General features: G+C 58.9%; 1 protein-coding gene across 2 annotated transcripts in view; it reads right to left on the reverse strand.

Annotated features, from left to right (window-relative positions):
- Nucleotides 1-6,653, reverse strand: part of NF2 (NF2, moesin-ezrin-radixin like (MERLIN) tumor suppressor) — a 74,729-nt gene extending 68,076 nt beyond the window's left edge. For both annotated transcript variants that reach the window (XM_054392978.1, XM_054392977.1), the window contains exon 1: nucleotides 6,540-6,653. In XM_054392978.1, coding sequence (XP_054248953.1) covers nucleotides 6,540-6,653 — 114 coding nt within the window. The remainder of the gene's footprint in view (nucleotides 1-6,539) is intronic.
- Between the last annotated feature and the right edge of the window lie 9,660 nt (nucleotides 6,654-16,313).

Consider the following 16,313-nt stretch of genomic DNA (forward strand, 5'->3'; position numbering starts at 1 on the left):
CTCTCAGCTAGACTTGGTTACTCAAGGCCTCATCCAACCTGGCCTTGAACACCTCCAGGGAGGGGACATTCACAACCTCTCTGGAAAACACATTCCAGAGTCTCACCACCCTCAAACTGAAGAACTTCTTCCTAAGCTCCAGTCCAACCCTGCTCTCCCTCAGTTTCAACCCATTCCCCCTTGTCCTGTCTCTAGACACCTTTAGGAACAGACCTTCTGCAGCCTTCCTGGAGGATCCCTTCAGGTACTGAAAGGCAGCTCTGAGGTCCCCCCCAGAGTTTTCTCTTCTCCAGCTCCCTCAGCCTGTCCTCCCAGCAGAGGTGCTCCAGCCCTTTGATGTTTAACATCCACATTGTGTAGCTCTCCAAGCACAGGAACCAGAGGGGCTATCTGAGGCTGTTCTTGGAACTGCTTGAACAGGAGGATGTTCAGAGCTGTGCAAACATCTCTCCTTCCTCCAGATGTTATCAATTAATTAGGTACCAAGCCTCAAACAGACTTCGTGGAAGGAACAGAAGCAAGAGACTCACTTTGTGCCTTGGAGATCTCCCCAAACAAATTAGAAGCCTTGGAATTGAAACCCTCACCTGTGATTATTAAGCATCATTGTCATGTTAGAAAGATTAAAATTTCATTTTGGTGAATTATTTCAGATTTAGGCTCAATTTAGTGAAGTCATTTGCAGAGCAAACAGATGCAAAGCAGATTTAATCTCCTTAAAATAGACTGCTGGGAATTTCTCTGGGCTAGACTGAAAAATGAACAACAGAAAAGCATCTACAGGAGGGCTGGAGGGGTCAGGAGAAGGGGGACTGCTGGGACACCAGCTGGGGCTCTCTGGTTTGCACTGAGGGAACTCCAGCTCAGCCCTAAGAGCCAGGCACCAGAGCAGGGTGGGTTACAGACTCACAGGCTGGTTTGGGTTGGAAGGGACCTTTCAGGGCCATCCAGTCCAACCCCCCTGCAGTCAGCAGGGACAGCTGCAACTAGAGCAGCTTGCTCAGAGCCACAAACAACCTGACCTGGAATGGTTCCATCCATAGGGCATCTCCACCTCTCTGGGAAACCTGGGACAGGCTCTCCCCACCCTCACTGGCAAACATTTCTTCCTTCTCTCCAATGTGAATCTCCCTCTTTTAGTTCCAAACCATCACTCCTTGTCATGTCACAACAGGCCCTGCTCACAAGTCTGTCCCCAGCTTTCTGAGCAGCCCTTTCAGCACTGAAAGGCCACCAGAAGGTCTCCCTGAAACCTCCTCTTCTCCAGGCTGAACAAGCTCAACTCTCTCAGCCTGGCCTCACAGCAGAGGGTTTCCAGCCCTCCCAGCATTGCTGTGGCCTCCTCTGGCCCTGCTCCAACAGGTCCCTGTCTGTGCTGAGGACTCCAGAGCTGGTCCCAGCACTGCAGGGAAGGTCTCAGCAGAACACAGCAGAGGGGCAGAATCCCTTCCCAGCCCCTGCTGCCCACACTGCTGGGGATCAGCCCAGGGCAGGACTGGCTCTGGCCTGGCAGCATTTGGTGCTGGTTCATATCCAGCTTTGTACCCCCCAACATTCCCAAGTCCTTCTCCTCAGAGCTGGTTTCCAACCCTTCACCCCCCAGCCAGGCTTGGAGTTGCCCTGACCCAGGTGCAGGACCTTGCACTTGGCCCTGTGGAACCCCACAAGGTTAACACAGCCCCACTTCTCCAGTTTGTCCAGGTCCCTCTGAATGGATTCCAGAAGTCTCAGCCCTACCAGACAGAACTCTTGGCTGTTGAGCATGCTCTCCTTGAGGACAGAGCAGCTCTTTCTATCCCCAGCTGCCTGCCTGGCTGGTCACTGCCAGGCCTTATGCCTCACAGCTCCACTGCTTCCAGATGCATGGCCAGCCCTGAGCTCTGGAGCCTCCAGTGTCACTGCTGTGAGGTGAGGATGTCACCTCTGTCCTGCATGGTGGGGCTGGGCAGTCTAACCCAGGACAGGGCAGAGCCTGCCTCAGGAACTCTGGAATAAAGAGAAGTGCTGACCCCTCCAGCATCCTCACCAGTGATGTGACCAACACCTGCTCAGGAAGCCACCAGCTAAGCTACACTGGAGACCAGCAGACAGAATGACCACACACCCCACAGGACCTTCACCAGCCATGACTCCAGCTTCTGGAGGAGGAGAAGTGAGGAGAAAGCAGCAGGGCAATGCCCAGAACAAGGCTGGGAACTCAGAGGCAGGGCATGGAGATGAACAGTGGTGATTTGTACTGGGGGGGAAGGAGGGTGGAGGCTTCTGGAAATGGATGGCACTGAGGGCACAAGGAGATGGCATGACAGGGTCACAGGAATCGTCCTGCTTTGTCCTGATCTCAGCTTCCTCTCCCTGGGATCTGCAGCCCTGTGCACAGAGGATGCCAGAGGAGCAGGAGTTTTCCCCTTCCCCATCCTGCTCTAAACTCCCACTTCACAGCTCCTGAAGCTCAAGCAAATCATGCTGAGGAGGCAGGACTCTCTCACCTGACCACTGGGGCAGGTGACCTGGGGTGAAACCAAGGTGTCAGCAGGGATCAGGCAGCAAAACATTTCTGTACCCCTTCCCCTACCTGCTTGGCTGCTGTTTTCCATGGGATTTGAAGCTCAAGGCCGGGAGCAGACTCCAGCACAACAAAAGTCACCCAGAGGAACAGGCCCAGGGCTAATGACCTTGTAGAGGAACTGCTGAGCCCCCACCTCATTCCCTGGCTAGACCCAGGAGGTGCCCATGGCCAACAGCAGGCAAGGAGAGGACAGGCAGAGGCAGGAGAAGCCAAGAGGCAGCAGCATTTGCCCCTCTCCAGCTTGGCAGCGAATAGCATGGAGAAGGCTGCTGAGCAGACCTCCAAGCCTCCAGCACTCTGTCCCTGTCAGCACACGGTATCATTCATGGGTGGCAGAAACACATCTCAAGAGCCCCTGTGTCGGTGTGAGCTGAAATTCCCCCCCCACCGACAATAACCAGGCTAGCTCAGTCTGGAAGCAAATGAAAAGCTGTATTTACAAGCAAAGTCTAAAATCTACAATGAAATGCAATGAATATGTACAAATATACAAAATTCATAACACTTACAAATATATACAATCAACAGAAAAGCACAACCGATCTCCCTTTGCTTCCCCCCCAAGGGGACCCTCCCAAAGGGGCCTCTCTCTCTCCCAGGAGCTTCCCCCCAGACCCCCCTGGACAGAGAAGCAGAGTTTAGTTAGAGCAGAAAGTTGTTAACTTAGCTGCCAAGGTCAGTGTGTTATCTTCAGCCAGAAGAGAAGAAGAAACAGCAGCCAGACAGCCCAGCAACTGCCCCCACTGCCGAACGCAGAATGTGCAGAATGCCTACTTTGTTTTGGGTAATAGTTCTTAAACATTTCTATCTATCCAATGGAAGTGTTTAGAACAATCGTTATTTTGCTTTCTTACACCCAATAGTGACTTATTTACATTCTTTCACTTTCTCTGTTCTGAACTTTGCAAGGAAAAATTAAAAAGACAGTTTCAAACCACCACAGCCCCCCAAAACAGCATGACAGCAAGACTCTCACTGTCCCTCCTGCCATGAATCCTCTACAGTGTTTGTGCTGCACAGGTGTCCCCTCCACAGCCCCCTGCCAGGGTCAGCACTCCCCCTTCCCATTGGAAGAAGCTCACTGCAAGGATGCACACACAGACACTGGGGAAAATGTAGTGCTGCTGGCTCCTCTCAGCTCCCCTTCCAGGGCCACAGCCCAGCAAACCTCTGGACAGGGGCTGGACCCCTCCAGGAAGGAGTCTGCCCCCCCCACCCCAGACCAGCAGCTTACCCACCCCTTTGGCTTTCAGCTGGGGCAGTGGATGCAAGCTCTGCTCCCAGCTCCTGGTCCCACCATGGGCTGCTGAGGTCAGGATCAAGCCAAGTCCTTCTCTGGACCACCATCCTGTTCCCTCCTCCACATCAGCCCCAGCTGCTGGAGGCCACAGGGTGTGTCTGATCCACCTGGGCTCAAGGCTCTTCTGAAGAGTCAGCAGATTGAAGAGCTTCCCCCAGGGCTGGACAACTACAACACAGAGACAGGGACCTGGCCAGGGAGCTGGGCTGCAGGGGGAAAGCTTGGTGAAAGTAACAGCCCCCACCACAGGAGGAATGATTAACAACGGCCAAAGGCCTGAAAATGGAAAGTATGAGCAATAAAATAGGTTGATAGATTCACAGAATGGTTTGGCCTGAAAGGGTCCTTGAAGATCATCCACTTCTACCAGCCCAGGGTGCTCAAGGCCTCATTCAGCCTGGCCTCGAACACCTCCAGGGAGGGGGCAGTCACAGCCTCCCTGGGCAACCTGTGCCAGTGTCTCACCACCCTCACTGCAAAGAATTTCTTCCTCATCTCCAGTCTCTACCTGCCCTCTTCAAGGTTCCATCCATTGCCCCTTGTCCTGTCACCACAAACCTTTGCAAAATGTCCCTCCCCAGCTCTTCTCTAGCTCCCTTCAGGTACTGGAAGGCTGCTCTGAGGTCTCCCTGGAGCCTTCTCTTCTCCAGGCTGCACAGCCCCAACTCTCTCAGCTTGTCCCCAGAGGGGAGGTTCTCCATCTCTCTGATCATCTTCATGACCTCCTCTGGACCCTCTCCAGCAGTTCCATGTCATTTTTCTGCTGAAGACATCAGAGCTGGAGGCAGTGCTGCAGGTGGGGTCTCAGCAGAGCAGGGCAGAGGCCAGAATCCCCTCCCTGTGCTGCTGCTCTCCCTGCTCTGGATGCAGCTCAGCACACAGCTGCCTGCTGGGCTGCCAGTGACCATTGCTGGCTCCTGGGGAGTTTGTCACCAGCTGACACCCCCAAGTTCTTCTCCAGGCTGCTCTCCAGCCACTCCTCACCCAGGCTGGATGTGTGCCTGGGATTGTGCATGACCAAATCCCACCCAAGAGCTTTGCCTTCCTGCTGCACAGACACCCTGATCCCAACATGAAACAACAAGTGGCTACACCACCAAGCCCAAGAACCATTTCTTTCTCCTCACACATTATTCCTGGCAGCCTCAGAAGAACGCGCAAGAACAGAGCCAGGACACTTAAACTCTCCTAGCAGGGCGATGGTGGGAAGCTTGCAGCAATACTGTCTGAAAGAAATCTTTAATCCCTGGGCAGGGCAGAAAGTGCTTCAGAGATGACAAGAGATTTCAAGAGCCAGAAAATTTATGATGACAAACAGCCCTTGGTTTATAAGCACTGGAATTCCATCAAGGTTTGGCTACAATGAAAGATAAAATTAATTGGGTAGCAGTGACTTTTGATGTGTGCATGTCCAGTTCCTCCAGGTCAGCTGAAAACAGAGAAACACCACACCGAACCTGGGGCTTGACAGCAACTGGTCAAGGGGGGATGATTAAGAATGACCACGAGTCCAAAAAAGAGAAAGGACCAAAGAAAAAATGAGACACATCAGGAGTGAGCACCAGGACAAATCCCCCCTTCTCACCCACAAGGCTGAGTAGTTAATATTGAATAGTTAATATTCATGGCAACTGCATTCATGTGGGGCACTTTGCAGTTGGACCCCTGGGGATTCAAGGCACAGAATCTGGGATAGCACCAGCTCTGGCCTCCTCTCAACAGCTACTGTGCAGGGAGAGTAAAACACTGAATTCTTCCAATGTGGTGGGGGTAGGAAAGGATCTCTGGGGAACATCCAGTCCAACCCCCCGCTAAAGCAGGGCACCCACAGCACAATGGCCAGGGGGGGTTGGAAGCTCTCCACAGAAGGAGATTCCACAACCTCTCTGGTCAGCCTGCTCCAGGCCTCCAGCACCCTCACAACAAACAACTTTCTCCTCCTCTTCACATGGAACCTCCTGGCTTCCAGTTTGTGCCCATTGCCCCTTGGCCTGTCACTGGGCACCACTGACAGGAGTCTGGCCCCAGCCTCTTGCCCCCCACAGGTCCTTTAGCTCTTGCTGAGCATTGATCACATCCCCTCTGGGGCTGCTCTTCTCCAGGCTCAACAGCCCCAGGGCTCTCAGCCTTTGCTCCTCACAGAGATGCTCCAAGCCCCTCCACATCTCTGTAGCCTCCACTGGACTCTCTCCAGTAGTTCTTTGAGTCTCTCGAACTGGGGAGGCCTGTGCTGGACCCAGGACTGCAGATGTGGCCTGACATAGGGGCAGGAGGAGCTCCCTGAACCTGCTGAACCACTCTTCTGAATGCCCCCCAGTAAGGATAAAGAAAATAAACCCAAGTCACAGGCGGACTAAAGTGGCATTACAACGAGGATAAAACCTTATCATAACCACGACGAAGGTGAATTACAAGCAGGCCGCAGCCGGAGCGCACAGGCCCCACTGCCCCTTCCCTACATCCCTGCCCCTGTGCCCCCCACGGGAGCCCGGGGACCCCACCGGGCCAGGCCCCAGCCCCGCTCCAAGTTCCCCGCCGGGCACCGGGCCGCAGCCTCCCACTCCCACCGGCGGCCCGACCCAGGGGAATTCCTCCTGAGGAAGCCGTCAGGGGCGTGGGGGAGCGCGGCCCGCCTCGGCGGGACCCCCTGGGCACCCTGGCCCTCGCCGTCACCTCGCAGCTGAACTCCATCTCGGCGTCCATGGTGACGATGCGCACAGTGAAGGTCTTGGGCTGCTTCCTCTTCAGGGAGCTGAAGCTCATGCGGGACGCGATGGCTCCGGCCATGGCGGGGCGGGCGCTGGGGGAAACGGCTCAGCGCGGCAGCAGCGCCACGGCAGCGGAGAGGGCCCGGGCCCCGCCGCTCCGGGCCGCACCGCGCTGGGTCCGCCCCCTCCGGCCTGCCATTGGTTCCGGGCAGACTTGCTCCCGCCCCAGCCAGGCGGATCGCGCGGTGCGACTACCAATAGCAAAAGAGCTGAGTAGAAGAAAGGGAGCGGGTGAGGTTCTGTTTGGGAAAACGGGATGCCGCTCAAAAGAAGGGGCGGGACGAAGATAAAACTCCACCCAGCGCTGGGAGAAGGAAGGCCATTGGCGCCACCTAGCGGCCAGCGGAGTGGATTTGCTGCTGGGAGAATCAAGCGCATGCGTGGGAGGAAACGGACACTAGGACCCAGCAGCGGTCGAATGTCCTAGGACCCCCCCTAACGGTGCCACGGGGTTCTGTGAACGGTGGGATCCGTGATCGTGGGATGTCCGTAACCGAGTGGTGCCCCTGACCGAAGATGTCCGTAATCGTGCTTGTCCGTGACCTGTGGGATGTCCTCGCCCAACCGGGGGCAGACACGGGCACCGACGGGCGGGGCCACGGGGCGGGACCAGCACAGGGATAACGGGACGAGACTGGGATCAGTACCGCGATAACGGGACCGGGACCAGCACTGGAATAACGGGACGGGACTGGGATCAGTACCGCTTTAACGGGACCGGGACCAGCACTGGGATAACGGGACGGGACTGGGACCAGCAGCTGGACAACAGGACTGGAAGCCAGCGGGCCAGGATCGGGACCGGGATAGAGGCACGGGACTGGGGCTGGGACTGGGTAATGGGATGGGAGTGGGAGCAGAACCAACGCTGCGCTAAGGGAACCAGGAGCAGGGAATGGAGACCAGCACTGGGATGATGAGATGGAGACTGGGCCCAGCACCAGGGTAAGAAAATGGGACTGGAAGCAGCTCAAGCGATAATGGGACGGGAGCTGGGACCAGCACTGGGATAACAGGATGAGAACTGGGAGTAGTATGGAGTAAGACAATGGGAACTGGGACCAGCTCGGGAGGGGGGGGTGGGAGGGAACCCAGGCTGCTCCCCACCCCTGCAGCGGGAAGAATGAAGCCTCTGTCCCCGCGGGGACAATGGGGACATTGATGCCCCCCGCGCTGCCCCCGCAAGGACCCCCCCACACACACACCATGGCAGACAGAGAAGAATCCCCCCGCCGGGCCCCCACCCACGCTGGCACCCAAGGCCCAGGCACCCAGGTGGGCACGGGGTAGGAGGGGGCATATGGAGTGGGATGGGGCCTTGGGAGAGAGCCGGGAGGAGGCGGTTGTGGTACATAGAAGGGGGGAGGCTGGGGCCCCAATGGAGCCTTGAGGTGCTGGAAGGAGAGGACATAGGGATCTAGTGGGGGGGGCATGGGGGCTGGAGGGGCTCTTATGGGGTGCTGTGTGGTGGTCATGAAGTACTGGGGGCGGGGATGGGGGCGGGACGGTCATGGGGAGATGGGGGAGCATGGAGGTGTCATAGTGCGCTATAGACGGGGTCATAGGGAGCTATAGAGGGGTCGTGGAATCTGGGGGGGTCATGGAGGTACTGAGAAGGGGGACTTGGGGGCTTGAGAGGTTAATGGGGAGCCATGGGGGGCCCGAGGGAGCCTTGATGTCCATGGGGACCTATGAGGCACAAGAGAGGGGAGTATGGGGTGTGCAGGTGAATTAGGGTAAGGGTCTGGTAGGGACTTTGGAAACCCGGGGTGTTGCGGGGTAGGGGGTCCTGAGGGGTCTCTCCTCGGTGCCCCCGCCCCTGGTGACCCCTCCCCATGCAGCCGTTCCGGGCCGTGCCGCGGGTTCACGCCTTTGGTAGGGGGGAGCAGGCCCTGCGCAGGGACCCCCGGGACCCCCCCGCATTGAGGGGCTGGCTGCTCAAGCAGGTATGGGGGGAGGGTGTCTGTGGAGGGTATGGGCTTTGGGGGTGTCTGGGGTAGGGGAAAGGCGGTTATGAGGTTTGAGGGATCAGAGGGGTGAGAGTTCTGGGGAGGGGAGTCCTGGGGGAGTTATGGGGTCTGGGGTCGGGGTGGGTGCTAGGGGGTTATGTAGTTTGGGGGAGGTGGGGGGTGCGGGGGGTGTTTATGGGATTTGGGCTGGCCTCGGGGGTGCTGGGAGGCAGATGGGTTTGGAGGGAGTCAGAGGTGGTGGGTGCTGGGTGGGGGTTATGGGGTTTGGGGGGTTGGAGTGTGAGGTTATGGAATGTGGGGAATTAGATAGAGGGTTTGGGGGATCTTGGCAGGGGGGGTTCCGGGTTTTACAGGGGTCTGAGGTGTTCTTATAGGCTGGGGGGTGAGGGGTGCTGTGGGGGTTATGGTGTTTGGCGGATCAGAAGGGTTGGCAGGGGTGTGGCAGCAGGGATCCCAGGGAGAGGATGGGCTGGGGGGGCGGGAGGGGCTTTAGTCCTGTCCCTCTCCCCCAGGACAGCTCAGGGCTGCGGCTCTGGAAGCGTCGCTGGTTTGTACTGGTCGATCTCTGCCTCTACTACTACCTGGGTGAGGCGGGGACAGGGAAGCCCGGGGAGGTGGGGTGCAGAACACCCTGGGGGCTTGGATCACCTGCGATCCCTGGAAGAGTCAGAGATCCCTGGGGTAATTGAGGGTCTAGGGGGGGGTTAGGGGTTCCCGTGGTCGGTTGGGGATCCCTGGGGCATTTGGAGTCCCTGGGGCTTTGGGAATACCCAGGAAGATCCAGGGGGATCGGGGGGCCCTAGGACATTGAGGGGTCCCTGATGAGGTTCAGGGGTTCCTGGGGAATTGGGGGTCTCTGAGACAGCTGGGGTCAGGGAACCCAGAGGGCTCCCTTGAGGGGGGATTCGAGGGTCAGTTGGACATGGGAGGTCCTAGAGGGGGAAGGGTTCCTTGGCGGATGTCTGAAGGTCCCTGAGAGGCTTGGGGACAGAAGGTGAGACTCAGAGCAGATCCCTGGCATTCCTCCCCGATGGCGCTGGGCGTGTCGGGGTGCCGATTGGGAGGTTCCTGAGGGTTGTCCCCTCCGACATTCCTCTGCCCCGCTCCTCTCTCTTCCCCCACCCCCAGACAACAGCGAGCAGCGGGTGCGGGGTGGCCTCCCCCTGCCCGGCTACGAGATCCACATCCTGCCCCGCACTCCCCGTGCCCTCCGGTTCCTCTTCACGGTGAGTCCCGGCACGGGCTCGGCAGGGTGGGACACAGGGTCCCGAGTTCCTGGGTCGTCCCCCATCATGGGTCGTGTCCCCTCCTTGTCTCCAGGCTGAGCACCCCGGGATGCGAACGTACTGCCTGGGGGCTGAGACCCCCAAGGAGCAGAGCGAGTGGGTCAGAGCCCTGAGGCGAGGGGCAGCGGCCCTGCCCCGGTGAGAGGGCATGGGTAGGGTCTGAGTCATTGGGGGGCTATGAGGGGCACTGGGGAACATGGGTGTCATGGCAGGAGTCTGTAGGGTAGGGCACGGTTGGGGGTTTTGGGGTTCAGAGAGGATTTAGAGAAGTCTAGGGGAGGTCACAGAGGGTTTGGTGGATCTGAGGAGCAGGAGGTGGTTGGAGGCTTTGGGGGTCACAGGGAGGGTTTGTTGGGGTGTAGGAGGGTCACAGAAGATTTAAAAGAGTCTGAGGGCAGGAGGTGGTTGAAGGTTGAGGTAGGGAGCAGTGTTACAGAGAAGGTTTGGGGGCTTTGAGGGGCCAGAAAAGATTTAGGAGTGTCTCAAGAGTGTTTGGGGGAAGTCGGGGCAGGAGGTGGTCAAGGGTTCAAGAGGGACCAGGAGGGGCAGGAGGGGGATGAGGGCTTTTGGGGCATCAGAGAAGATTTGGGAGAGCCTGGGGAGGGGTGCAGACAGAGTTTTGGGGGGCATCTAGGGAGCAATTAACCTTTAATCCCTATTTTCTCTCCCCCCTAGCTCCCCACTCTCCCTGCAGACACCTGAGGAACCCGGAACTACAGGTCCCCCCACACCCCCATTGCCCAATCCTCCGCTGGGAGAGGAGTTGGGGGCTCCACCCACTCCTCCTCCTCACTGCCTCCAAGTCCCTCCACTCCCGTCCAGCAAGGTGATTTCAGTGAGAGACACCGCGGGGTATGGGGCAGGAGGGGGCTCTGGGGTAGGCTGGGCGACCTGTAGAACAGGAGGGGCTATGGAGCAGGAGGAGTTTATGGGACGGGAAGAAGAGCTATGGTGCAGGCTGGGGCCATGGGGCAGGAGGAGACGCTAAGGCAGGCTGGGGTAGACTGCAGGGGAAGCCATAGGACAGGCCGGAGCAGAGGTTGGCCCGTGCCCTCACCGCGAGTTCCTCAACCCCAGGAGGTGGCCCCGGCCCAGACGGGGGCGGGCGGACCAGAGCAGAGCCGGGAAGACGGCACGGGGACCCCCAGTCCCCGCAGGTAGGTCCCTGCCCTGCTCCCCGCCCGCGGGAATACCCGCAGGCCCCGCCCTGTTTTGACCCCGTCCCCTCGTAGGGAGGAGTTACGTGAAGTCCCGCCTCTCCGGAGCAGTCACCACCCAGCGGCGGGCCGGCAGCGGGCCGGATGCGGCGGAGGAAGACTCTACAGCCGATCAAACACTGCGCTCTCCAGCTGGATCTTCTGTTTGGCTGCCGGCACCCGAGGACTCAGATGTGGACGCGCCCTCGCGGGGCACCTCGTCCACACTGTCAACCAATGAGACTTCGCCGTTGCGGCGGGCGGGGGGGGGTGGGCGTCTCTGGGAGCGAGAAGGTGCGGCCGGGCGGGGGGCGCGGCGGCCAATCAGAATCACCCTCCTCCAAACCAGCTTTTGACAGGCAGGGGGCGCCACGCTCCCGGGGGCGGGGCCGGATAGGGGGCGGAGATTCCATTAGCCGCGCCCCCTCTCGCCAAGCCCCGCCCCGCTGCGGGGAAAGATGGCGGCGGCGCGAGCCAGCGTGGTGCTGCGGCGGGGAGCGCGGTGAGCGGAGTGGGGGGTGGCCGGGCCGGGGGAGGGAATCACCCCAGTGCCTCCCCGTGTCCCTCAGCATCTCCCTACTATCTCCCAGTATCACGCCAGTGCCTCCCAGTATCACCCCACATCCGCCTACTGCCCCCTAGCATTCCCCAGTGCATCCCAATATCACCTCTGTAACACCCCAGTGCCTCCCAGTATCCCCCAGCATCCCTATACTACTTCCCAGTATCACTCCAGTGCCTCCCAGTATCACCCCACATGCCCCAAGTGCTCCCTAGTATTCCCCAGTGCCAGCCCCACAGCTCTCCAGTATCCATGCAGTATCACCCCAGTCTGCCATTATCAACTCAGTGCCTCCCAGTATTCCCTAGTATCATCCCAGCATCCTCCACTGCCTCTCAGAATCTCCTACCGTCACCCAGTACCCCATCAGTGCCTCCCAGTATCCCCATAGTGCTTCGCAGTATCCCACTACTGCTTCCCAGCATCACCCAGTGTATCCCAATAGCCCCTTGCACCGCCCCCTGTAATCCTGAGTACCTCCTAGTATCCCCCCAGAACCTCCCAGTACCTTCCCAGTGCCTTCCAGTATCCCCCTCCGCCCCGCGGCGCGGTGGGTGTGCCAGTGGGCATGCCTCGGCGGCAGCCGGCGACGGGAAGACCCCCTCTCGGCCCGGCTCTTCTCAGCTGAGTGCCCCCCGGCCCGGCCTTCGGCCCCGATTCCTTTCCCCGAAGCCCTGATTTCCACCTCCACCCCCTCTTCGGTTCCCCTCGGGATCAGGTCTTGGCACGCTGCCCCGGGTCTGTTAATGCTTCACCAGGTGGGCAAAGGTCCGGCCGTGCTGTCCCGCCGCGGAGGGGGCCCTGGGGCTGGTGGGGGAGGGGCCCTTGGAGGACTCGGGGGCTGGTTAGGGGCTGCCCGCCTCAGCCCATACCCAGCCTGGAGCCCTGGCTTAGTGTGGGCTCAAACCCACCATGGTCTGAGGGGGTCCAGCTCTGGAGTCCTCAGCCCAGACAGGGACCTGTTGGAGCAGGGCCAGAGGAGGCCACAGCAATGCTGGGAGGGCTGGAAGCCCTCTGCTGTGAGGCCAGGCTGAGAGAGTTGGGCTTGGGCAGCCTGCAAAAGAGAAGGGTCCAGGGAGAACTTCTGATGGTCTTTCAGTGCTGTAAGGGCTGCTCAGAAAGCTAGGGACAGACTTTTGAGCAGGACCTGTTGTGATAGAACAAGAAGTAATGGTTTGAAACTAAAAGAGGGAGATTGAGAGTGGAGAGAAGAGAGAAATGTTTGACATTGAAGGTGATGAGAGCCCATCCCAGGTTGCCCAGAGAGGTGGGACATGCCTCTTCCCTGGAGGCATTCCAGGTCAGGTTGTTTGGGATCTGAGCAACCTGCTCGAGTTGCAGATGACTGCAGGGGGTTGGACTGGATGACCTTCCAACACAAACCAGCCTATGGTCCTATGGAGTCTGGTCTGGTGTCAGAAGCCAAATCAAACCTGGCAGCAAAAATCCATGGGGCTGGTCACAATTTATTCATACCCTAGAAGGAGGCAGAGTTATCAGGGCAAACATCAGTGGCTGTGCAACCCAGAGTCTCTCCTTCTGCCTTGGCACAGACGTTTTTTTCAGTTGATGGACAGTAGACCATCTGCCATCACACAGCTCAGGCTTTGAGAGGTTCAGAACACACACTTCAGAAGTCATCATCAGCCTGCTAAAGATCCCTGAGGGGGGAAGGTGAGCCCCTGGTCAAAGCCAAGTGTAAGGAGGCAGCGAGGGATCACAGGAATGTGCTCCATGTCCAGGAAACTCCTGAAAAAGATTTGTCATCATTTCACCACACCTCAAATCTTGAGTTCAGTTTTGTGCCCTTCACTCCAAGGATGCTGAGGTGGTGCAGTGGGTTCAGAGAAGGGCAGCAAAGCTGGGACAGGTGAGAACAGGTGAGGAGCAGCTGAGGGAACTGGAGTTGTTTAGTCTGGAGAAGAGAAGAGAACCTTCTGACTCTCTGCAACTGCCTGAAAGGAGCCTGGAGCCAGGTGGGGGTTAGTCTCTTCTCCCAAGGAACAAGCAATAGGAGAAGAGGAAACAGCCTCAATTTGCCTCAGGAGAGGTTTAGGTTGGACATGAGGAACAACTTCTTCCCAAGAAAGGTTGTCAAGGTCTTGCCCAGGCTTCCTAGAGCAGTGCTGGAATCCCCATCCCTGGAGGGGTTTCAAAGCCATGGAGATGTGGTGCTGAGGGCTGTGGCTTAGTGGTGCCCTGGCAATGCTGGGCTAGCAGCTGGACTCCATGAGCTGGAAGATCTTCCAACACAAACCACGAGAAACGGACAATGCTCCTCAGCAGCTGGACAGCGCAGGCAGCTCCTGTAGAGCCAGGACCAGCAGAGTGGCCTTCAGTTCCCCTGCTGCCCTCCAGCTGGTGCTTCCCCAGTGTCCCTGCAGCTGAGGGGGTACTGTAGCAGGGGGGTCCCCCCGCCCTGACCTGCTGTCTTGCAGGGGGTACTCGCGGGACGCCGAGGGCAGCTGGTTCCGCTCCCTCTTTGTGCACAAGGTGGACCCCCGCAAGGACGCCCACTCCAACCTCCTCTCCAAGAAGGAGACCAGCAGCCTCTACAAGATCCAGTGTGAGTAGCCCCATGGGGAGAGGTGGCATGGATGGGGTGCACCCTGCTATGCTGGCTGCTTCTTACCCCCGGGGGACCCCCCCACCAGCACCTTGGTTCCCACCCTGGCAGCCTTTTTCTCCTCCCTGCAGTTCACAACGTGAAGCCAGAGTGCCTGGATGCCTACAACAAGCTGACGTGAGCCCCACTGCTTGTTGGGAGGGTTTCTGGGGTCCCAGTGGGGTGTTGCCCTGGAGCAAAGGGGTTGGGAAGGCTCATGCAGAGCTCCTTGAGATCCTGGAGGGATCTATACTCTGCCCCTTGCCTCAGTTTCCCTCCCTGTGAAGTGGCTGCACCCCCAGGGCTGCTCCAGGTTCCATTAGGACAGACCCTTTGTGCCCAGATCCCTTGTGCTGGGCTGGGAGGGCAAAAGGGGGTGCTGGAAGCATTTCGAGGCATCTGCAAGCCCCCAGGACCACCCCAATGTGTCCCTGCAGAGAGGAGGTGCTGCCCAAACTCCACGTGGATGCCGACTATCCCTGTGATCTGGTGGGGAACTGGAATACGTGGTATGGAGAGCAGGACCAAGCAGGTGAGGGGCTGAAAGCGAAGGCAAAGAGCTCAGCTCACCCTGGGGGCTGCCTATTGTGTGGCAGGAGAGCGGTATGAGCTACTGGGGTAGGGAGGGGGTTGGGGTGTTCCCCCACCCCTCCCCAGCCTCCTGCTCTCCTTCCAGTGCACCTCTGGCGCTTCTCAGGCGGGTACCCAGCGCTCATGGACTGCATGAACAAGCTCAAGCAGAACAAGGTACTGCTGGGATCAGGGCACACAGCCTGAGCTCTGCTCCTGACCACCCTCCTGGCCCATAGCATGCTCAACCTCAGCCCAAAACCCCTGTCTGGGGCTGTCCTCAGGAGTACCTGGACTTCCGTAAGGAGAGGAGCAGGATGCTGCTGTCCCGCAGGAACCAGCTACTCCTGGAATTCAGCTTCTGGAATGAGCCCCTGCCCCGCCAGGGACCCAACATCTACGAGCTGAGGACCTACAAGCTGAAGGTGAGGGGTGTCCAGAGTGGGGGTTCCTGCCTGGGGCTTGGGGAGAGCAGGTACTGGGGTGATTGGGGGGCAGGTCTGTGCGTTGGGAAGGGACTATGGGGCAGGCTGGGGGGCACTGTAGGGCAGGACAGACTATAAGGTGTGCAGCTTGGACAGGTCTCTGAGCAACCTGATCTAGTTGAAGATGTCCCTGCTCCCTGTAGGGAGGTTGGAACTGGATAATCTTTAAGGTCCCTTCCAACCCAAACCATTCCATGACTCCAGGAGAGTCTATGGGGCAAGCTGGGGGCGGGAGGGGGTGGCTGGGGGTTATGGGGTGGGAAGAGTTTATGGGGCAGAGAGTGTGGAGTCTGTGGGGTGGGGAGGAGGTAGGGGGCAAGAGGGGCTATGCAGCAGGCTTGTGGGGCTATGGGGCAGGAAGGGCTGTCGGGGGGGGGGGTCATGGAGCAGGCTGGGGAGCAGGCAGAATTATGGGCCAGATTCAGGGGGCTATGGGACAGGCTGAGGAGCTGTGGGGTGGGAGGAAGCTATAGGGCAGGCTGGGGGGGGGGCTATGGGGCAGAAGTGGGTTCTGTGGAGACAGAGTGGCTATGGTGGGGGGGCAGCACTTTTCACTGGTTTTCCCTCCTCCATTCCCAGCCAGGGACCATGATTGAATGGGGCAACAACTGGTAAGTGGCTGTTACCCAGCACTGAGGGACCAAGGTGGGAGAAGGTCCCTCTGGAGCAGGGGGAGGCCCTTGGACACCTACCTCCTGTCCCCCTCTGCTTCTCCTGCTGCCTGCAGGGCTCGGGCCATTAAGTACCGGCAGGAGAACCAGGAGGCAGTGGGAGGCTTCTTCTCCCAGATCGGGGAGCTGTACGTCGTGCACCACCTCTGGGGTGAGCCCCCCGCCACCCACCTCACCCCAGGACACCCCCACCGTGGGGGCTGGGGGTGTGGTGGGTCTTGGGTACCAGCCCTGTCCCCTCCCTGCAGCCTACAAGGACCTGCAGTCCCGGGAGGAGACCAGGAATGCGGCCTGGAGGAAGAGGGGCTGGGATGAGAATGTCTACTACACTGGT

Source organism: Indicator indicator, chromosome 26 (assembly GCF_027791375.1).
Source record: "Indicator indicator isolate 239-I01 chromosome 26, UM_Iind_1.1, whole genome shotgun sequence".
Classification (NCBI taxonomy): Eukaryota; Metazoa; Chordata; class Aves; order Piciformes; family Indicatoridae; genus Indicator; species Indicator indicator.